The sequence below is a fragment of the Diceros bicornis genome, chromosome 2, assembly GCF_020826845.1.
Source record: "Diceros bicornis minor isolate mBicDic1 chromosome 2, mDicBic1.mat.cur, whole genome shotgun sequence".
NCBI lineage: Eukaryota > Metazoa > Chordata > Mammalia > Perissodactyla > Rhinocerotidae > Diceros > Diceros bicornis.
Genome location: NC_080741.1, coordinates 57,053,276 through 57,076,241, shown reverse-complemented (window position 1 = coordinate 57,076,241; position 22,966 = coordinate 57,053,276). Strand labels below are relative to the sequence as shown.

Genomic DNA, 22,966 nt, shown 5'->3' with positions numbered 1-22,966 from the left:
CATTCCTGTTCCTTTATAAGTTCCCATTATAAAGCTCAAAAGGGACTTGAACCCTGCAGGGTAGGAGCCTGTTGTTGAAATTCTCCTCTGAGAGGCCTATGTGGACCGATTTCACTACTGGAGTTCTTAATTCTGGTCAAAGCGGGGGCATCAGAGGAAATGGCCATGCCCTAGTCTTTCCTTCCTCTCTGCAGGCTGCGCCCATTTTCCCCTGCCAGGGCGTCTGCTGGCTCTCCCTCCCTTCCTCCCTTCTCCACTGCTACCTGCCCTGGAGCCCACTCAAGTTTCACCTCTTCCGCAAGCGCTGCAGCCCACGGGTTTCACTTCTTCTTTCTCATTCACAGTCAGCGGCCGGAACTTAGGCTTAATCATTCTAGGATTAGTTCATGTGAAGGTGCCCTCCCTCCCCCAGAAAAGAAATGAACTCTAGTGTGCTGTGGTCATGTCACATTTCCTTTGGATCCTCACTGGGGTGATCCTGGCCTTGGCTGCTGGGGCTCCGTGAAGTGGCTTTTTTGAAAATCCCAGGAGAGGAATGGCTGGGCTTATGGGAGCCTCTGTTGGTCCTCAAGGGGTTGACATTCTTCATTAGCTGAGTTGCCACCAAAGCTGGCTAATCTCAGGTTGTTTACAGGTCTGTACAAATTCTGGATGCTTTCTTTGTAGGAAGTTAGAGCAACAGGCCTTTTTAGGAATGCCTTCCTTCCCTGCGCCCCCCAACAGCTACTGCTTACCCCAGGCTTGCTTTGTGGGGAGTCAGGCTTTGGGAAATAGGGGATCCTAAGGACAGACTGGAACCCACCTTTTGTAGACACCAGTGTTTGATTTGACACACATTACTGAGTGTTTCCTGGGTGCCAGACCTGGTAGGTACCATATATGGGCCTCGAGGTGACCCAGATGCTTGCCTGAAAGGCCTGAGCCTTTTCACAGTGATTTTGCTTCCTCTGTCTCCAAACAGATGGGACTCCTTCATGCTCCTTGAAGCAAGACCCGAGCCCATCAGAGCAGTGCTCCTGACCTTGCAAAGCATTTGCTTTTCTTCCAAAGCACCCTGTGGTTTTGCACCTCCCTGCTGTTGCCCTTGCCAGTTCTTCCGCCCAGAATACACCCCTCAGAATTCTGCCCATGAGTCTCTCGCTCTGAGAAGCCTTCCCAGACTTTGGCCCCATAAAAAGATGCATTTGCCAGGCTGTTGTTTCTTGGCTGCCTCAACACTTTTTTGCAAATTCCTGGCAGCATTTATTTTATTCTCCGGTCATCACTGGGTCATCTGTGTACTACCAGAGCATGGTTCATCCTTCTGTAATGTCTGCAGGGCAGAAGGCACTCTTCAGAGGTCTATGATAGGGGCCAGGCCAGTGGCCTGAGATTGGGAAGAGCCTGGCTTCTTATGAGCTCTGAAGTTGAATCTTAGATTGAAGTTGGTTGTTCAAATGAACCCTCCCTCTCTCTTTGCTGGGCCACCTACTCTACTCAGGGTTGAGACAAGCAAAAGCTCTTAAAAATTTGTGCATTTGTAAGAAGACCTCAGGAAACCCTGGGCTAACCCTTTGCAGCTAAAAGTTGCATTAGAAAGATTTTTGTAAGTCAGATACTACCCCATTAGAGAGCTAAAAAATAAAAACATGTACTTGAAAGCTACACTGGAGTTATGTCTTCTTAGGTTTGAGACCCACTGCCACTATGCAGGGAGGTTGAGGGTGTTGATTTGTTTGTGGGGAGGGGTTGAACAGGGCATAGTTTTCATCTGAAACCTTGTGGTTTACTGTGAGATAATCTATCTCACCCAAGAACTCTGGGTTTTGTAAAAGGCAGGGGCCTGGGGCCAGGTGTTCATTCTGGTGAGATCTTCAGTTCATAAAATGAGAAATATCAACCATGAGTTATTCCCATAATAACTCTGAGAAGAGCAGTAAAGCTTTTTGTTAGCCATGTCAAAAACTGAAAAGGAGGCTTCCAGAAGTAGCTATTTTGAAGCGGCTCTGAAGAGAAGATTTGCCTAAGAAAAAAAGAAACGGATGGGTGTGGTGTTTACCACCACTTTCATTTATTGAGCTGCTATGAAATTGGGATTCAGTGCGGGCTCTGAACCCCGGGCAGGACCGCTGACTCTTGGGTGAAGTTCAAGCGGACTGTTGAATCCTCTTTGAACACACAAAGTTCTCCTCCCAGTATCCCTTCTCTATCCATTTCATCCTGATGTTTGGGTCTGCAAAGCTCAGACTTGAGGCATGATATCCTAGCAGCAAACCCTTTAGAGCTGCCAGAATGCCCAGCATGGCTTTAGGTGGGGACCCAGTGAGCATTGTTTATTTCTTACAGACTGGGGATTGTTAGCCAGAAACTGAATTTCTGGTGTGCCTTTGAATGCCAGAAGGCAGAGTGCTCTGAAAAAACAGCGGCAGCAGGCGAGGAAACTGCTGGAGGTGGGAGCTCTTGGCTGGTGTGGTTCTCAGCTTCTGACACTTGTAACTGATGGCCCCCTGTCACTTCCTGTCATGCAGCCCAAGTGGCGGGGAGGAGTTCCTTCAGGGAAACCATGCTCTGCTGTGCTCAGAGAATCCCATCCACAGGGCTCCGCCGCAGTTAAGGGCGGGGGACTCCGGGTGGATGAGGTCGGAGCGCCCCATGGTGTGGTGTTGCTTCTTTGTCCGTGCTCAGGTAAGCTCCCTGCAGCTGAGCCAGGGATAGACTGCCTCCCAAATTTCATCCAAGTCCCGTGGGTGGTGCCAGGAGCTGAGGTGTGGGAGGGCACAGCTGTCTTTTCGTCTCCCAAGAAACTGAGCAGGGAGCTGCTGTTAAAAACACCTGGCGTGATGGGGGCAGACTTCTGCTTCACTCTAGTATGAATCAGAAAAGAGCTGTGTGGTTGTGTTTAAGACCATAAACGGTTGTGCTTGGTGGAGATGGTGAGTTAAGTGGAGTGCCTAGCTGTCAGGGCGTCCTTCAGCATCTGTGATTGGAGGAGAGCAGAGAGAGGGGGGTCTTTCACTCTGTTCTATGACGCTAGTATTTTAATTTTTATTAAGAGAAGTGTTTTCAGATAATGGGAAAGAAAAGAGAGAAAGAAAGGACGCATCTGCCTTGTTTTTTGTTTTTATCACAAAGTGGATTTCCAAGATCTTTTCTTCTTTGTGTTGGAAGATAGCAGGACTTAGTTTTGGAAGTTCATTCTGCTTGAAGCTGCTTTTTTGTAGCTTTCCTTAAAGTGCTCCTGGTGTTTTGAATGTGTTCATCATTGGGAAGATGAAGTCAGATAATATTAGGGGAGACTCAGACTCACTGCCATTCTCATTAAGAGTGTTGGTGCCTGATTCGGGTTATTTTGGAAGGAGCGGCTGGAAGGGTTATATTTCTAATGGCTGATACTCTGTCTGTCTCTTTTAATTGTTTGTTTGTTTAGGGGTAGGTGTTAAAGCTTTGGATAAGCCAAAAGTATTTTCTAAAGGAAATGCCCATTGCTTTTTCTGTTCGTCTCATCGGAATTATGCTTCTGATTTTTGTAATGCTAATTCCAACTCTTGTACATGACCATCGTAGATATACATTTTTAATCTTTTCATGTGATTTGAGTGGTTTCCCTTTCTCCTTTTCTCATCTCACTCACTTGGCTATTTGCTCACCTGATCAAGGTTAATTTTTGAGCTTTCAAGGTATGAAAATTGACAACATTTAAAGTGATTTACTACATCTAAGTGATAGTTAATGCAACATTAATTAAAAAATACCGTAATGGCGAACATTTATTAGATACTTCTTATGTTACTAAGCACTTTACTTGCATTAGCTTGTGAAATTCTTTGAACACTGTAGGGATTGGCTATTATTATCCCCATTTTGCAGATGGTAAAATCAAGGTTTAGGAAAGATAAATAATTTGCCTAAGGTCACCTAGCTGATTAGTAGTGGCTCAGGCTTCAAGCTCAGGCAGAATGAATCCAGAACTATCATTCTTGCCCATCAGGTGCTACCTGGTTATTCTAATGATGGGGCCTTTCCCACATCTCCTATCACATGCAACATCTTCAGTAACATTTTGCTTTCCAGTCCTTTGGCTAGTGAGCCCATTCTGGTGGATGTTTGCTGTGGTCCAATTAGCACCTATATAAGAAGCATCTATTATAGGTCACTGCCTTCTCTGGATTCAGTTTCCCCACCTGTCAAATGGAGATGCCCCTAAACTCATTTTAGCTCTGATATGAATCTAAGGTATGCAAATATCTTGCACAAAAAGTCAAAAATTGTTCTCATAGCTTCCCTTTTTCAAAGACAAATGATTTAATGAGTGCTTTTAAGAGCACATTTCCCAAGGATATCAACTAGAACTCAAAATGTAATTGGTTGGCTAGCTACTCACCTTTATTCTGCTCTTGAAAATGTTTTTAAATTAATTTTCATTTCTTGGCTCTCAGAGTCTCCAGGGAAAGGTTCTAGAGGAATTGGGTCTGGGAGTGGGAGGGGTAATTGGTAACTGGATGTGGAAGGAGAAGAAGGGAGGGGAGAAACCCTTTAAAGATCTCATAAATCCGTCTTCTGAGATTTGGCCAAGGTGGTTCCTATCTGTGGAGAAGTGGTAGAGTGTAGTGGGTAAGGGCTTGGGTTTTAGAACCACATAGATACAGGTGTGAGCCCCAGCTGTGCCTCTTACTAAGCCATGTAATGGGTTTGTTACCAAACCTCTCTGAATCTGTCTTCTCTGAAAATGGGGATAATAAATAGTACCTACCTTACAGGGTTGTCATGAGAAATTAATAAATGATTCATGACAGCGCCTAGCACAGAGTCAGCACTTAGCAAACGTGATCCCTGCCCCAGGTCTTATTGACCACAGAATGTGTTGGTGGCTACCAGAGAAATGAATCCTTAGCATGTAAGGGGTTAGCAACAAAAGGGCTGTGAAACATCTTATATCCTGAGATAAACATGGCCCTGGTTTGATTTCTTAGAGAAAAGGAAGCGGCATCTTCCACAGAAGGTCAATACTTCATTTTAAAGCCCTGATTCCAGCCATGTTTTTACAGCTTGCCCAGAACGCCAAGTGGGAGCCATGGAAGGGGAAGTTGATTCAAACTAGATCCTAAAAAGGCCTCTCTTGATTGAACACTCAGATGTATGACTCGGAGAGGGCAAGGTCAGGGTGGTGACCCTGAGTGTCCACCGGGACAGAAACAATGGGTGACTTTAGGACCTAAATATAAACTATGTGGATGTCACTTAGGGAAACCAGTTCCCGATGCTGACCAGGGTGGGCAGGTCTTTTAGGAAGAGCTCAGGAAGCAGCCCCTGTGTGCCAACCCTTGCTGTCAGCCCTCTTTTTCTGAATAACTTTGTCCACATTCTAGCTTCTCCGCATCACTTGAGCACCTGCCTCTGTTTGGCAGCCTTGTTCATATTCCCTCCTCTTCTCTTACAAGCCTTTCTTTGGTGTTCCCCACCCCTCTTCCTTACTTTTAGCAGACCCTACCCAGCCCCTGCCAACCCCTCAAGGTGTTGCCACAGTGGCAGGGATGAGAGCACTGGGCTGGGGGTGAGGGGTTTGGAGTTCAAGTTCCAGATTTTGCAGTTAACCTTGGGTAGTGCTAAACTTCCCTGGGTACCAGGTTCTCCAATAGAGACCTCACTGTTAAGAACCTGGATCCTGGAGGTTGACAAGCTGGGTTCAAATCCACACTGCCACTTGACTTTGGGCACGTTCCTTACCTCTTTGGGCTTCAGTTACTTCACTGCAAAATGGAGATGATGATAGTATCTGCCTCAGACACTATGAGGAATTTATAAAATAATATCTGTGAAACCCTTAAAACAGTACATCTTGTCAGCCCTCAAAAATGCTAGCTATGATTGTGATTGTGATTTGTAGGAAAATGAGACTTGAAATGGATCAATGTTCCCTAAGCTTCAGTCATTTTTTCAAATCCACATATCACTTGTGCTATTATTTTTCACTTACTGTTTTTCTTTAAATTGTGTAATTTTTTTTGTTTTTGTTTTTTTTAACTTAGGCTCATCCAAAGCAGTAATAGTCCTGAAATCACTAAACACTATAATGTGTTTTCTAAAATACATTGTAGTAAATACACCCAGGTCTGCTGCATATGGTCTGAAATGATATTATGTCACCACCAGGTCCACTTCTCACACTTTGGGTACTGCAGAACCAGTGGCTCTGAGCACCTGAAGCCCAGGTTTCTGCCTGCCGGTGATTTTGACAATGCTTCTCCCACTAGAATGAACAGTAAGCCCATCCTTTCATTCATCAGGCACTGCCTGAGGACCAGCTTTGTGCCTGACTCTGTGCCAGGTGTCAAGATGGCTAAAATATGGGTCTTTGTAGCCCCTGCTGTCCTCTTTGATTAGGACATTATCCGCCCAGAGAAAATGGGGAGAGGAAGCCACAAAATGACCCAATTGCTGAAATCCCATCTTAATGTTGAGTAAGGCCACAGGGCCACTCTCTGCCTGAAATCTCTGAATGCGTGTAAAGGAGGCTGTCTCAGTCAGTTTTTGCTGAGTAACAACCACCGCAAACTCAGTGGCAAACAATAACAAGCATTTATTCTTATGCTCACAGGTGTGCAGGTTACCTGGGGTGGTCTCTCCCACATGGGTCCATTAGCTATCCACATGTGTATTCTCCTCTGGAGGTCAGAAATTTCCAGAGGATTAAGCAAAAACACACGCTGTCTCTTAAGGCTTAGGCTCAGAATTGGCACACTGTCCCTTCCACCTGTATTCCACTGGTCAGAGCAAGTCACAGTACCAAGCTATGGAGATGAGGAGAGGGCATAAAAGTTTTCTGAAGAATAAATTAATCTACCACAGAGACTCATTCAACAGTCACGTGTTGGTTAATGATGGAGATACTTTCTGAGAAATGTGTCGTTAGGCAATTGCATCATTGTGCGAACAGCATAGAGTGTACTTACACAAACCTGGATGGTATAGCCTACTTACACACAAAGGCTGTACGGTATAGCCTATTGCTCCTAGGCTGCAAATCTATACAGCATGTTACTGTACTGAATAGTGTAGGTGATTATAACACAATGGTAACTATTTGTTTGTGTATCTAAACATAGAAAAGGTACAGTAAAAATACGGTATAAAAGATAAAAAATGGTCCACCTGTGTAGGGCACTTACCATGAATGGAGCTTACAGGACTGGAAGTTACTCTGGAGTGAGTGAGTGAGTGAGTGAGTGGGGAGTGAGTGTGAAGGCCTAGGACATCACTGTCACTGCTGCAGACTTTATCAACACTGCACACTTAGGCTACACTAAATTTATAAAAAATATTTTTCTTGCTTCAATAATAAATTAACCTTAGCTTACTGTAACTTTTTTACTTTATAAACTTTTAATTTTTTTTAAGTTTTTTACTCTTTTATAATAACACTTAGCTTAAAATACAAACACATTATACAGCTATACAAAAATATTTTCTTTATATCCTTACTCTATAAGCTTTTTTCTATTTTTAAAATTTTTTATTTTATTTTATTTATTTTTTGTGTGTGAGGAAGATCAGCCCTGAGCTAACATCCATGCTAATCCTCCTCTTTTTGCAGAGGAAGACCGGCTCTGAGCTAACATCTATTGCCAATCCTCCTCCTTTTTTTTTCCCCCACAGCCCCAGTATATAGATGTATGTCACAGCTGCACATCCGTCTAGTTGCTGTATGTGGGACGCGGCCTCAGCATGGCCGGAGAAGTGGTGCGTAGGTGAGCGCCCGGGATCTGAACCCAGGCCACCAGTAGCGGAGCGCACGCACTTAACTGCTAAGCCACGGGGCCGGCCCTAAAATTTTTTATTTTTTTACTTTTTAAACTTTTTTATTAAAAACTAAGGCACAAACACACACATTATCCTAGGCCTACACAGGGTCAGGATCATCAATATCACTGTCTTCCACGGCCCCATCTTGTCCCACTGGAAGGTCTTCAGGGACAATAACACACATGGAGCTGTCATCTCCTATGATAACAATGCCATCTTCTGGAATACCTCCTGAAGGAGCTGCCTGAGGCTCTTCTTGAGGAGGTGTCACTCTTTTCAGAAATTTTCAGCTCCATTATAATATTATGGGACCACCATCATATATGCAGTTTGCTGTTGACCGAAATGTCATTATGCAATGCATGACTGTACATTTATAGAGTTCCTACTGTGTGGAGCACTCTGCCGGGGGAGGATAAATATAGTAACAATAAATGATAAAGATGATGAGAACATCTAACGCAAGGCCTGACATACATCAGGTTCTAAATAAATACATGATGAATGAATATCTGCTAGTGCTGGAGTGCTGACTCGTGGTGAGTATGTCACCTGGGTTATCTCATTTTGTCCTCCCACCCCCGGCCCCATTGGGCAGGTACACTCATCCCAGGTCAGACAAGTGCGATACTATCTTGGCCTGTTAAATGCTTATAGCCTTCTGACGTGAGGAAGGGGAGAGCTGATAAAGGCACAGCAGCAGGGAGAAGCCATGCAGAGAGATCATCCCTGATGTAGGGGAGAGAGGCTCAGGTTCAAACCCCTCGTGTGTTTATTGCCATGTACACTTTATGTACTGTCTTGGGTGCTAACTCTTCAAGCACTCACCATGTGCTAAGAATTTAGCATGGTACCTGGCCTGTCATAGTTCCTCAAAAGCACTAGCTTTCTTGAGGTCACATGCATCTTTGACTGTTCTCTTCAGAAAACTGCACAGAGTTGTCAAAATTTCTGTGCAGGCCCATGGCCCCAGGTGAAGAACTCTGCTGTAATTATTCATTCCATCCCCTCCCCTTTCTTTTTCCTTCTCTTTCTTAAGAACTTCATCTGTATTTGTATGCCAATGTCAGGCTCAGGGTCTGATTCATACTAATTGCCTAATGAGTGTTTTTTAAATGAATGGGAGAGTGAGGATGAAGGTGTTGGTGATATCTCATTTGTATGTGCATAGGGTCACAGAACTTTCAGACTGGGTAAGCTAGGAGAGTTCATATAATCCAACCCATCTATTTTATAGATGATAACTGAGACCCAGAGAAGTTAGTTCACTTGCCCAAAGACACACAGCTAGTAATAATAATAATAATAATCATAATAAAATTAATGTTTTCCTCCAAGCAGATGACTTATGCTCAGATGTAATTAGGTCTCATTCTCTCAGTACCTAGTTAGAAAACAGTGCCCATTCTGATTTATCTGTTTTATGGATCATGTAGCAGAACTAAGTTTTCTTGGGGCCGGCCTGGGTGCTTAAGTTCGCACGCTCCATTTCAGCGGCCTGGGGATCGTGGGTTCAGATCCCGGGTGCAGACCTGCACACCACTCGTCAAGCCATGCTGTGGCGACGTCCCACATACAAAATGGAGGAAGATGGGCACAGATGTTAGCTCAGGGCCAATCTTCCTCACCAAAACAAAACGACAACTAAGTATTCTTGACCTTCATATCTAAAGCCAAAGACATGAATGACAGAAACATATGTGCTGTGTCTCAACTGTAGAACCATTGTGCTGTAAGCCCTTTAGGACAGAGCCTTTGTCACCTCTCTCTCTGGGGCTCCCCTTTTCCACTGGTCCCTCAGTCCTTGCCCAAAGCTGTGTGTACGGACTGCTGAGAGTGCAGGGAGGTTGGAGCTAAGAAGGGGATATTTGTCAAGCCAACGGGCCAGGTCAAGCCAAGAGTGGAAGGCGGCTTATGCTCGGTGCAGGGGAGGAATTTGTTCCTGCAGAGTCCTGGAAATCTTATTTGGAGCCATTCTTCTATTCTTAGTTTCGAAGGCACTTTGTTCTCTGGTGCATTGTTTAACAGCCACCAGGAAATCAGCCCCTGCTCGGGGTCAGCGATGCCACTGGTTCCTGCCTGTGGCCGCCCAGGTGGGAAGTGTACTCGTTTGTTTCAGGGCTGATCTTTCGTCATTGGGATTGTCACCACCCTTTCTCCTTTTGTTGCCCACCCTGTCTGCATGGAGCAGGGAAGGGCGAGGAGGAAAAAGAGAGTCCAATGAGTCTGTTTTTCTTCATAGCAGTAGTAAGTACATTTATTTCTGTGTATAAAGAAAAATGCTAAAATCCAGGTCTCAACAGAGCACTGTGCCCTGTGGAGCAGTGTTGTCCAGTGAAAATAGAATGCGAGCCACATGTGTAATTTTAAATTTCCTAGTAGCCACATTAAAAGAGGTAAAAAGAAATAGGTTAAATTAATTTTAATGATTTATTTAACCCAATATATCCAAATATTAGCATTTCAATGTGTAATCAATATGAAAATTATTAAGGAGACATTTTACATTTTCTTTTTTATACTAAATGTCTTCAAACTTGAGTGTGTATCATACAGTTCAAGCACATCTCCATTCAGACTAGTCACACTTCAAGTGCTCAACACCCACATGAGGCTCATGGTAGCCATTGGACAGTGCAGGTCTAGAGCAGCCTGTCCAATAAAACTTTTTATGATGATGGTAATGTTTTATATCTGTCCTGTCTCCTATGGAGGCCATTAGCCACAGACAGCTACTGAGCACTTAAAATGTGGCTAGTGCAGTTGAGGAGCTGAGTTTTAAAATTTATTTAATTTTAATTAGTTAAAATTTAAATTTAAACAGCCACATGTATCTAGTGACGACCTTATTGGACAGTGCAACTCTAGAGATTTGACCTAGATAACTGGACCAAATTATCATTTTTGATCTACCACATTGACAAAGATTAAAAAGTTAGATAACACTATTTGATGAGGGTAACGGGATCTTTCATGCATGGCCAGTGGGAGGATAAATTAGAATGGTCTTTATGGAGGACACTTTGGCAATGTTTATCAAAATTACAAATATGCATTTCCTTGGGTCCAGCAGTTCCATTCCTGGATGTTAATGCTGCAGAGTCTCTCCTGGGTGTAGACTGGTTTATGCAGAAGGATATTTGCTACAGCAAAAGATTGGAAACCACATACATAGCCTGTCAATAGGGGACTAGATAAATAAGTTATGGTACATTCTAAAAATGTAATTTGCACCTATTGAAAAAATGGGGACAATTTTTATTTAATGGTGTGGAAGGCTGTCGAAGATATAGTGTTAAGCAAGTGTAGAGCAGTGTATACAGTATGATGCCATTTGGGTAAAAGAAGTGATTTGTTTATTTATGTCTAGAGCAGCTCTAGAAGAATGCAGAAGAACTGATCACAGTGGTTGCCTCCTGGGAGAGGAAGGGGGATGGCTGGGTGGGAGAGAGGTCTGCTTATCATTATACAGTATACCCTTTTGGAATTTAATCCCATGCACTTGAATTATCTATGCAAAAAATAAACATCTGAAACATAAAAAGAGGAAACTCTAAGGGAAGAGTGAATCAGAGAAAGCTTCCTAGAGGAGGTAACCTTTGGATTGAATTGTAAAAGATGTGTGGGAGTCTTTCCGGCAGGAGGAAGGCTGAGGCTCAGAGGCGTGAACAAGCAGGACAGGTTCAGGCATCCTTGTGTACCTAGCAGTAGGCAGTGTACTCAGTATACAAAATAAGGCAGTAATAAAGCTTAGACAGGTACCAGTTTGGCCAGAGGGGAAGAGTTTTATGAGCAGAATTTGGGTTTAATTCTGTGAGCAATAGGCAGCCATTGACAATTTGAAGGAAATGGGAAATGACATGATTGTGTTCGTGTGAAAGACAACTTTTGGCAGAATGGAGGACGATTTGAAACAGTGGTTCTCAAAGTGTGACCCAATGACCCCTAGAAGTCCCTGAGACCTAGAAAATAACTACATAACGACAAAACAGATTGTCTTCATATGTGTCAACCAAAATAACAATCACAGTGAATTGATTGCAGAAGCAGATATGTGAATCTAGCTGTCTTGTATGCAGCCAGACATTAAAGAGAGTTGTAATAGTATAAAACAATGCTACTCTTCTCACTATGTTTTTTATTTTGGAAAATATTGTTACTTTTCATTAAAATATAGTATTAAGATTAATACGTAATCCACTGGTCTGAAAGCAAGGAGGCCCTGTGTGCTTGTGATTCTGGTTGGATCAAAATACGCTGTAGAGAAACAAACGCAGCTATCCAAACATGAGTCAGGCAGAAGGCATGAGCTAGCTGTGCTGGGGCTGATGTCCATTTTCCGTATCTGAGCACAACAAAATGGTCTGGGCAAGTATGCGTGAAAGAGGAAGCTGGATTGATGGATCGGTTTTGACTAATGGGAACGTTGGTGCGTGTCCTATACTCTGTCACCGCACTAATAGATACTTCTGTTTTTTCTAGTCTTTTGCTGTTATAAACATCCTGAACATCCATGTACAGGTCTCTAAGTGCCCACTGACATGCAAGAATTACTCTAAAATATCTCCATAGAAGTGGAATGCTGGGCACTAAGACATGCACATCTTCAGCTTGACTGGAAGCTGTCATGTTGCTCTCCAATCTGTGACTCTCCCTCCAGCCTTCTACGAGAGTCCCCATTTCTCCAACCCTTAGTACTGTCAGACTTTTTAATTTTGCCAACTCAATGGATATGAAATGGCATCTGGCAGTTTTAACCTCTCTCCCACCATCACTCCTACCCCCATCCTCCTCTTCGGAGTATACGATGCTAAACTCTGAATTGTAGACAATTTTTTCATGAAGAGTCTTTGCCTCAAGGAAACGTGTGTGTGTGTGTGTGTGTGTGTGTGTGTGTGAACACATAGAAGCAGGTTCTGTATTCTGGCTCCCGGTGTGAGGAAGAAGTAAAAAATCAGGGCACTACTCTTTATTTTAGATAAAAATTGCCCAGTCAACTGTTCTTTTTCTTGCAGTGTTTGCTGTAATTCAGGGCCAGTTGGTTCCTTACTGAAGGAGAAGAAATTGGGCCTTTCTTGATTGCCTGATTTGGGCTGGTGTTTGGGGAAAGACCCAGTCTGAGGCATTAAGTCGAAATCTGAGGCTTTGGGCAAACAAGTGCAGTGTGAGTGTGAGTCGCCTTCTCTGGAATGGTCACATGTCTTCACCTGGGTCAGGCCTCCCTGTGGGCCTGAGGCCAGGTCTGGCTTCTCTAGCCTGAGACCTGCACAGGTGCACAGGGTTCTCCCTGCGTTCAGAAGGGCCATGTGCCTGGTTTAATGCTCTGCCGTACTGTCTTGAAACTCAATAATTTTTGGACAAGAGGCCCCACATTTTCATTTTGCTCTGGGTCTCTCAAGTTATATAGCCAGTCCTGCCTGAAGCATCATTGTGTCTTGGATTAAAAAGGGCAAGGGCAGAGGGTGCAGCTCCATGGGTAGCACTGTTCTCCTCACTCTGTGCAGGGCCTGCCCCTCACCATGTGCCCCAGAGTTCTTTTGGGTGAAGCACTCATTCCTCATTTCATGCATTTATTTTCTTTTTTACTTCTCTCTCTCTGTATATATACATATATGTATGTATGTATATATATATACACACACGTACATATACATATGCACACATTCACATAAATGTACATGCATACTGTCAATCCTCATTATTCATGAATTCCATATTTGCCTACTTGCTAAAATTTACTTGTTACCCCAAAATCAATACTCATGGCACTTTTTCAGTCATTCATGGACATGAATAGAGCTGCGAAAAATTTGAGTCGCTTGACATGCACGTTCCCAGCTGAACAAGGCGATACTCCACCTCCTTGTTCCAGCTCTCAGGCTGTAAATGAGTGTCTTTTTCGTGGTGTATTTAGTGCCATGTTTTTCACATTTTTGTGCTTTTCACTGGTAATTTCACTGTTTAAAATGCCCCCAAGTGTGGTGATGAAGTGTTGTCTAGTGTTCCTAAACACAAGAAGGCTGCAACGGGCCTTACAGAGAAAATACATGTGTTAGATAAGCTTCCTTCGGACATGAATTACGGTGCCTATTGGCTGTGAGTTCAATCTTAATGAATCAACAATATATATTAAATCAACACACATAAAACAAGATTATGTCTTGATTGGTTGACAAAATTATTGTGACCAGAGGCTCACAGGAACTTAACCCTGTATTTCCTCTAGGAGTGATGGTTCAGTATTCACTAACTCATTGTTCACGGAGACTTTATAGAACACAACTACCGAGAATAACAAGAATTGACTGTATGTATGTGTGTCTATCTTTTCCTCTCCCTCTTCTCCCTTGCTCACTCTCCTTTTTGCCGTCTCTTTCTTGCTTCTTCTAACCCCTTGCATTTTCTGTTCTCTTTCATTGATCAGTGGTCCTTCAGGCATTAGCCTTGAGTCCTCAGAAGGTACCCACGGAAGGTGCCTTTGTCCATTCATTAATACACCTTTGTGGGTCACCTTGTGTGCAGTGCACTAGGCTATGCTGGGACCTGAACGCAGACCTCATGTTTCGAAAGCATCACTTACAGATAAGATTATTGTAATCTGTGATTTTGAGGCAAATTGAGAATCTCATATTTATTTCTAGAAAACGTTTCCCAGTCTCTGCCATTCTTATTGCCCATCTGCCTCCTTCACTTAGCAGTCTCCTTGGCCACATGTTGTCATACGTGCAAACAATATTAGAAGGAAACTTTAGAGGTCACCTGGTCCAACTCCCTCATTTTACAAATAATGAAACTGAGATCCAGAGAGGGAAAGTGAAAGGCATAAGGTCACATAGTTAGTTCAATGGCCTTAAAACATAGATAACAAGCAAGTAATAATTATTCCCTGGTTGCTCCATTTTACTGCTTATGCAATCAGGTAAGAGAAAGATAACATCAGTTGTGTCTGGAAACTTCTGATAAAAATTTGTAAAACAGATTTCTGCAAATTGTGTACCTTGTAATAAAGCCAGAGAAAATATACAAATATTATTCTTAGAAAACGTTTTAGGTTTAAACTCTTTTTTCTACAGAAGCATTTCATATCTGCAGTCAAGGCATCTAGATATTTGCAACATAGAGTTTTAGAATTCCTTGTTTGGGTGGTTTTCATTATCCAAATATCTTTTATAATACATCCTCAAGTGGGCATTGCTTGGTCCTAATGACATGTGGTATAAATTTGAGAGCCAGGACTGACAACAGAGAGGGGAGAGATCCCCCACAAAGCCAACCAGGGTGGGGCAGGGAACAGATCCGGCAGGCCTTGCTTCCTGCTCGCTCCCCAAACCTTAGCCTCCACTCCCTCCCCTCCCAAAAAAGGGAAGGAAGAAAGTTCAGGAAAGATAACTGCCCATCCTCAAACAAAGCATGGCTAACCCTGTGGGTCCCCCAAGCGCTCCCATTTCCTGTGGCTAAAGTTAGACCTGTTAGATATGAATTTCATTTTTAATCCATGACTGGGCAGAGAGAGGGCTACAGATCCTCTCCAGAAAGGACGGGAAAAAGGAGGAGTCTCTTTTCAGTCATCCCAGGGGAGAGGGCATCAGAGTGTTGCTTTTTCTGTACTTGTCATGAACAGCAAAAGGCATGGGGCAGTGACCTTGTGTGACAGTTATGAGAGGGAGTTTCCTCAAAGAAAGTGTTTTCTAAACCTCATTCATTTTTGAATCACCTTTTAGTATAGCCCTTAACGTTGAAAAATACTTAATAATTTTCTACAGAACAACAATTTTTTCCCTTATATTTATCTTTAATGGAAAGTTTATATTATTATGATAAACAGAAAACCAGTATGGTTGCCATAAATAGAATATAATTATTAAGATAAAATAAATATGCACAAAACAATGTAACCAAACTCTAGCTACATGCTGTTGCCTGAGTCTCTGTACCCAGAAGAGAAAGAAAGATTGAGGTTGGTAAGCATTAGCGGAGTGTTAAAGGTGAAGTAGCCTAATCTCAGCCTTTCTCCTTGATGGGTTCAGGCTGGACAGTGAATTGAAAATGTAGTAATTTTCTTGTTATGTGATCTGATGCTGGGTAAAGCCTGTTGTAGCAGACTTTCCCGGGGCCCCACCTATATCATCTTGGCTCACTCCAGATGCCAGCTGCTGTGTCCCCTGTACCTACCTATGACTCCCTGTGACCTTCTACATGAGAGGTTTCCAGCCAAGGGGGTTAACATCCTGAGGAGCCCCTCTCCATCAATGAGAGGCAGGAGTTGGTAGATTGAAAACTTCCACCTCCTCACCCCTCAGTGGAAAATTATGAGGTGTGTCCCACACAGTCTCTTGGGGGTTCCCCAGTGGGTTGAAATCCAGCTGCCCACAGCTGTAACCTGCTAGCTCCACACCCTTTAGTGGCTTCCCTCCTTTCCCTGCCTTACTTCCCTACTTCCCATTGATTTTCCTGAGGCTCACTCCCAACTAAACAGTTTAAACCTAAATCTTTACTGCAGGATCTGCTTTAGGGGCAGCCCAAACTAAGACAGGTGCTAAGCATATTGCCAGAAATGATCTCACAAACCACCATGGTACCAGACCTGTCCTTTGGAAAATACTGCCCCAAAGTATATACCCAAATGGTGTAAAGCATCTTAATGCTTTTCTTTCTTTAAAGTTCAAAAATATGTTGAAATTCTTAGTGTTCAGGTCTCCCTGCCATTTTCCCTAACATGTTGATGATACTCTGTTCTGATGAGTAACATCATTTTCCATTTTTGCTGTTCTTTTTTCAATATGGTATTACAATTTGCTAACAAACTTGGTGTTCCCGAATTTGCCTGTAAATTTAATTCACTGTGTGTCATTTATCAGTTGTTTGCCAATGTGAGACATCCAGTGAGCTTCCAGAATAGCACCTGTTGGTCTGTGGCTGCTCAAAGTAAACGTTTACCAATGCATCAGTGATGAGTCGTGGCTGAAACTTCAGCAGACGAGGGTTGCCAGACTCAGAGAGTTTGTCACTTTCTGGCAAGCTTTTGCAACATCCCAAGGAGACCCAGGACTTCAAAATAGGGATATTAAAAAGGCATCTCTCCAAATGGAGTTTCTGTTTTGGCCTGAGTCCCATTGGCAGTTTGAAGGCAGAGCTGAAGTTTTAATGGGGAAAGAATTTCTTGTCTTCGGGGTTGGGCCCATGTTAGGGAGGTCCTGTCCCATGAAACCTAGACTGTTCAGAGAGCAAAGTAGTCCAGAGTGAGATATACCCCAGAATATATTAGTAGAGTCAGAAGCATCTTTAAACGACACAGGATCAGGACCTCCCAGAGGAAGGCAGGAATAGGGCCAGCTTCATGGACAGGGCTCTGCACTCAGAAGGGCTCCACTCTGTCAGCACATAGAGTTGTCCAATAAATATTTGTTTAATATTTGAATGAATAAATGCTTGGTAACTTGCTTTGGGTTTTCAGGGGTGGTGGTCTCAGAACCAGAGAGTAGGCTCAGAATGAGTACCAATCACAGAAGAGCCCGGTATAGGCCCATATTCTTTCTTTCCCAGGACTGGCTACATAGTTTGTGGGGCCAAGTGCAAAATACAATGTGGGGCCCTGGTTAAAAAATTATTAAGAATTTCAAGATGGTGACAGCAAAGCATTAAACTCTTTGTGCCCACATAGTGGAAGGCACTAGAGGTACCATACATAGTGAGTGAAACTTAATCTGGTTTCTGCACTCATTGAATTGAGCTTGGGGGAGGAGACAGACATTAATCAAGTAATCACACAAGTAAATAAGTGAAAAAAATTTTTCATGGGGTTAGTACAACAAAGAAGAGACACGTGTTGCTGATAGGACATAACTGGGAGATTTAATCTGGTATGGAGCCATCTTGGAATACTTTCTTCACAGGGCTCACATTTGAAGGATGAGGAGGAGTTAACTGGGAGAAAAGAGGAAAGAAGAGGGTTCCAGGCAGAGGAAGCATGGAAAAGAGGAATTGGGATTATGGGAGGTCAGAGCTTAAAGCAAAAGGAGTGAGGGCAGAGATGAGACATGGACCAGGACCTGACTTTGCACAGCGTCTTATAGGAAACCAACAAATCTTGAGAAATTCAGGACTGTTTCCATGGCTAAAAATAAGACAAAGAAAGAAGAATAAAATTATTACGTCTATTTTCTCTTAAAATAAACTGAGAAGGAAAATTACCCCAGTACAGTTCTCATCTTTATTAATAGGAGATGATGTTTTTTCCTGTAAACAATTACATGCATGGGCACTGACCAATCAGAACAGGTGTCAGGTATGGAACCACCACACGTGCATGGGCACTGACCAGTCAGAACAGGCATCAAGTACTGTATGCGGGACATGTGGAAAGAGAGAACTTGAACCTTTAATGATGAGAGGCCTTTAGGAGCTCTCCCTTCCTGTTCATCCCCATCATTGCTTGGCTGGCTCTGTTCCATCACTTATATCTCATCTCAAATGTTCCTCCTCCCAGAAGCCTCCCTGACCTCTCTCTCTAGTCTCTCTGCTCTTACTCTCTTTCACAGGCTTTCATACTACCCTGGTTTATTTTCTTGGTAACACATAGTATACTCTAAAACTAGCTTATTTATTTGCTTGCTGGTTTATCGTGTCTGTCCCCTATTAGACTATGTTCTTCCTAAAGGCGGGGAAAATATCTCTTTTGTTAACCAATATATCTACAGCAGCTTGTACAATGCCTGGCGTATAATAGGTGCTCCATAAAATATTTGTTGAATGAATGAACCTATATAGTGAAATTCATTTATCTGAGTCTCCTGTTGTTCCTGAGTTTCTATTGTCAAAATTCAGGAATATCGTGGGCTCCAGAATCAAAAATGAAATTTTATGGATGACAGGTCTTGGTGTGTATGTTTTCCTAAAAAGAAATTCTCCAGCTTTATATTTGCCATTTTGGGACAAGGGGGTTCATTTGTTCACATGTGTCAGTCAACAAACATTTGTTGAGCTTTTCCTGTGTGCTGGGTTAGGCCTTAGAAATGTCCAGGAAAGTTCTGGACATGAAAGAATTCCATTCTTAGTAAAACACTGATTTCCTGGGAAATAAATTAAATGCTGGACAAATATGCTTTGATTCTGCAAAATCCAGACCTTGATTTCAGACTTCAGGATAAAAGTGTTTGGGAGGGGCTTTGCAGGAAAGATTCAGGATTAGCACAGAGCACTTTTCCCTCTCCCTGCCGCCCATTTGTGGCTCACCACAACTTTTGCTTTTTACTCAAAACTTGACAGGACATGATAGAGCCGCTGAAGAAGGGATGCACTGAATACCTGCGTGTCCCTGGTGTTTGGGGGCCCTTTGCCTCCCTCCTGTAATTTGGGGTTGTGGTGAGCCCCTCCTCTACTTTCAAAGACAGCTGCAGAAGGAAAATGTCACTCTAATCACAGTTGACATCCTTCCAGACACCGCATTAGAAATTAACTAGCTTTCATGTTATTGTTCTGATGGCTTCTCTGCAGACTATTGCCAAGAGTGTTGTTCTCAGGTTAGTCAAGACTGTCCTAAAAACTGGTGCCTCCTCTGTGCTAATGACCTCTAGCTGGACAGGGAGAGGGGTCTTTGTCACAGGGATAGTCCCTGGCTGCTCCTGAGGCTCGGTTCTGAGGAGCTATAAGAGACGTTGTTGGCGTTGCTGACGTATTCAAGTACATTGTTTTGAGGGGAGGAGTATTAACTATTACACAGTTACTTTCCTTATAGTGTTTCTTTCTTACTGAGAGGAACATCTTTAAGGATAAACTCCCTCTTGTGAGAGTTTGTAGTTTTGTTTGGCAGAGAGCTATTTTTGATATAATATAAAAGAATGTAATGAATTATATTCTTCTTGGGCCTAAGGAATTGTGCTCCAATTAGTTAGTACCCAACCAAATTCTGCTGAAGTGCCTGGGTGGACTCCCTGCCTCGCAGGAGCATGGGGCCCACAGGCACCATGGGTTAGCAGATCCTGCAGAGCTGAGCCCTCGGCAGTGTGGAAGGCCAGGTGCCCCCTGGAATTGGCCAGTGAGTAGATATCGGGTGCCCCAAAGAGGAACAAATGGACACAGCACTGTTTGCAACCTTTCTCTTGAGGAGGGGAGTTGGGTACAGGTTATTTGTGACTTTATTTTGTTTTACTTTTGGCAACTTTATTTTGATATAATTTCACACTTATAGAAAAGTTGCAAGTCTAGAATAAGATACTCCCAAATACCCTTTACCCAGCAGATTCACTGATAGTTTAAATTTTGTCCCATTTGCTTTATCTCTGTTTCTCTCTCTGTCTCTCTTTGTATATATAGAATATATATATATATTTAACATATGAATGTAAATTATTTTTCTTCCTATTTGAGAAAGAGTTGTAGACATTATCTCCCTTTAGCCCCACATACTTCAATGAGTATTTCCTAAGAACAAGAGCATCCTCTCACACAGTCTAATTATCAAAAGCAGGAAATTTAACATTGACAAAATATATTAACTCATCCACCATTCGTTTAAAAAATTTGCCAACTGTTGCAATAATGTATTTTATAGCTATTGTTTTTCCTGGTCCAGAATCCAATGCAGGATCTTGCCTTACGTTTATTGTCATGTATTCTTCAATCTCCTTTAATCTGGAATAATTTCCCAGGCTTTCTTGGTGTTTCTTTGATACTTTTGAAGCATAGAGGCCAGTTATGTTGTACAGTTTTCCTTAATGTGGGTTTATTAGATGTTTCTTCATGATTAGATTCAGGTTAGGCATTTAAAAGAATATCTAGAGTGATGGGAGAATACTTTTTTTTTTTGTGAGGAAAGCCCTGAGCCAACATCCATGCCAATCCTCCTCTTTTTGCCGAGAAAGTGTGGCCCCAGGCCAACATCTATGCCCATCTTCCTCCACCCTATATGGGACGCCGCCACAGCATGGCCTGACAAGCAGTGCCTTGGTGCACGCCCTGGATCCGAACCCGGGCCGCCAGCAGCGGAGCGGGAGCACTTAACCGCTACGCCACAGGGCCAGCCCAGAGAATACTTTTTTTTAAGGCTGTGCATTTTTCACAGGAATATGACAGAAGTGATGTGGTATCTTTCTCAGTGCATCACATCAGAAGATAAGTGATATTAATTTATCCCAGTATTGATGACATTAGCTTTATTTGCTTAGCTCAGGTGGCATCTTCTAAGTTTCTCCACTGGAAAGGTATGATTTTTCCCCTTTAAGTAACAAGTAAATAAAAACTCCCGAAGAGTCCTGTCCTTCGTGAAATGTGAACCCACTAGTTGTAGCATCCATTGAAGATTTTTAACTCCATCATCTCTTCTATGTTTATTAGCTAGTGCTTTACTGTTCATCTCCATCATTCATTTATTCATTTATTAATATCAGTATGGGCTCATGGATTCCTATTTTCTTCAATAGATTATGATCCATTGCTATCTTCATTCATCTGATGCTCAGATTGTCTAAGACTTGGATAGTGAGAGGCTTACAAGCTGGTGCCTGTATCCATCATTCTTAGAGCACTTCATTACTTTTTGATATTAATCAGCCTTTTCTCCAGGGAGCCTTGGGCCCTTTTAGAGGAGAATGGTATTTAGAAATCAAGATCTGGGCCCTGGTTGTGTTCATTGCTACTAAGGTGTCATTGCTTCTAGACCTTTCAGTAGATAGAGGTAGGGAAAAACTACAGATGTGTGTGTCTATGACCATGAATTCATTCTGATGCCTCCAATTCCAATCCACCTATGTGTATCTATTTAAAAAATTTTTTTCGGCGTGTCTTCTTTCTTTAATACAGAGACACATAAAGAAGGAAATAATAGCCACCAGACAAAAGGGCTGTTGCCCCAGTACCCAGATAACCTATAATGGCATTAATAAATAAAGTGACAAATACACATGCTTAGGGTACATAAGTACAAGAAGGCACTAAATAAAAAGTGATCGTCTCCTTCCTACCCCAGGCTCTGTCCCCAGTGAACAGTTTCATACACTTCTTTACAGAAAATATTTAATGCATATATCAGGATGTATGTATGTATATGAGGGTGTGTATGTATTTTTTCTCTTCTAATTTTAAGAATTTGACACAGCAGGAAACAGGCTGTGCTGCTATTCTTCTTTATTATTACTATTAGTAGTAGTAGTACTGTTATTATTATTATTTTGGTAACTCAATATATCCTGGAGGTTCTTCTATGTACTGTGTAGCTCTACACTATTGTTTCTAATAGCAGAGTATTTCTTATTATGTGAATGGCCCATAGTTTCCTTTAACCAGTCTTTGTTGGTGGACATTTTGTTTCCAGTGTTTTGCTATTATAAACAGTGCTATAGTAAACATTCTTGTGCATGGATCTTAGTGAAAGTAAATCCATGGGTATTCTATGGTCATTCCTAGCTTCCATTTTAAATATTGTTAGATATTGTCAGAGTGTCTTCCAGAAAGTTTTCTTTAGTTATATAACCTAATCCTCCTGCCTGCAGTATATGGGGACAGGTTAAATGATAATGACATTCTGCCTCAACACCTTTGAGGCTCCTAATTACAAGTCTCCAGCAATACCAGTGTTCCCATTTCAATCATGGAGACTAAAAAGATCAAACCAGGTTTCCATTTTAAGATTGTAATTAAATCCCTATTTGGGTGGTTGTTTCTCACTTTAAATTAAAATCTACAGATCTAATCTCTTCATGCAAGAATGAACCTCACCTGATGAATAGAGATACACAAAAAGTAACATTGTAAAAATGGTGCTCCTTTGTTAGCCATGAGGGCTTGTACTTAAAGCAGTTTGGTCTCTAATTATTAACCAAACGACAGAATCCTCCTGTTATCTTCTTGAGACCCCTTTCTGCTGGAGGAGAACTGCGTGGACTGTGAAGCCCAGAGAAGTAGGAGCTGTGACTCTGGCTTCCTGGACACTCCCCAAACCCTGATCAGAGAGAAAGCAGACTCAACCTTTGTGTGTCTTGCATGAGGGAAGATCAATGCGAAGGTCATTCAATTTTAAATTTCTTCCCAGCCTTATCTTTAAAAACTTGTGTAAATTGACATTCCATTCTAGTTTAAATATACAAATAACGGCTTGCATGGCTTCCCACAAAGTCAAGTTGGTGGACTGTGTTTATTCTGCGGTACTCGTACATTTCTAGTTTTAGAAGCGCAGAGCCGTATTCAGCTTGTC

At 42.5% G+C, this 22,966-nt stretch overlaps 1 protein-coding gene across 2 annotated transcripts in view; it reads left to right on the top strand.

Moving 5' to 3' along the window:
- Positions 1-22,966, top strand: part of ARHGEF3 (Rho guanine nucleotide exchange factor 3) — a 296,536-nt gene that overhangs the window by 126,187 nt on the left and 147,383 nt on the right. The window contains exon 1 of one of the 2 annotated variants that reach the window (XM_058561633.1): positions 2,548-2,664. The exons of the other annotated variant lie outside the window; for it this stretch is intronic. Within the exon in view, the coding sequence (XP_058417616.1) occupies positions 2,614-2,664 (51 nt within the window). The 5' untranslated portion in view covers positions 2,548-2,613. Of the gene's footprint in view, positions 1-2,547; positions 2,665-22,966 lie in introns of those variants that run through there. 2 annotated transcript variants of the gene reach the window in all.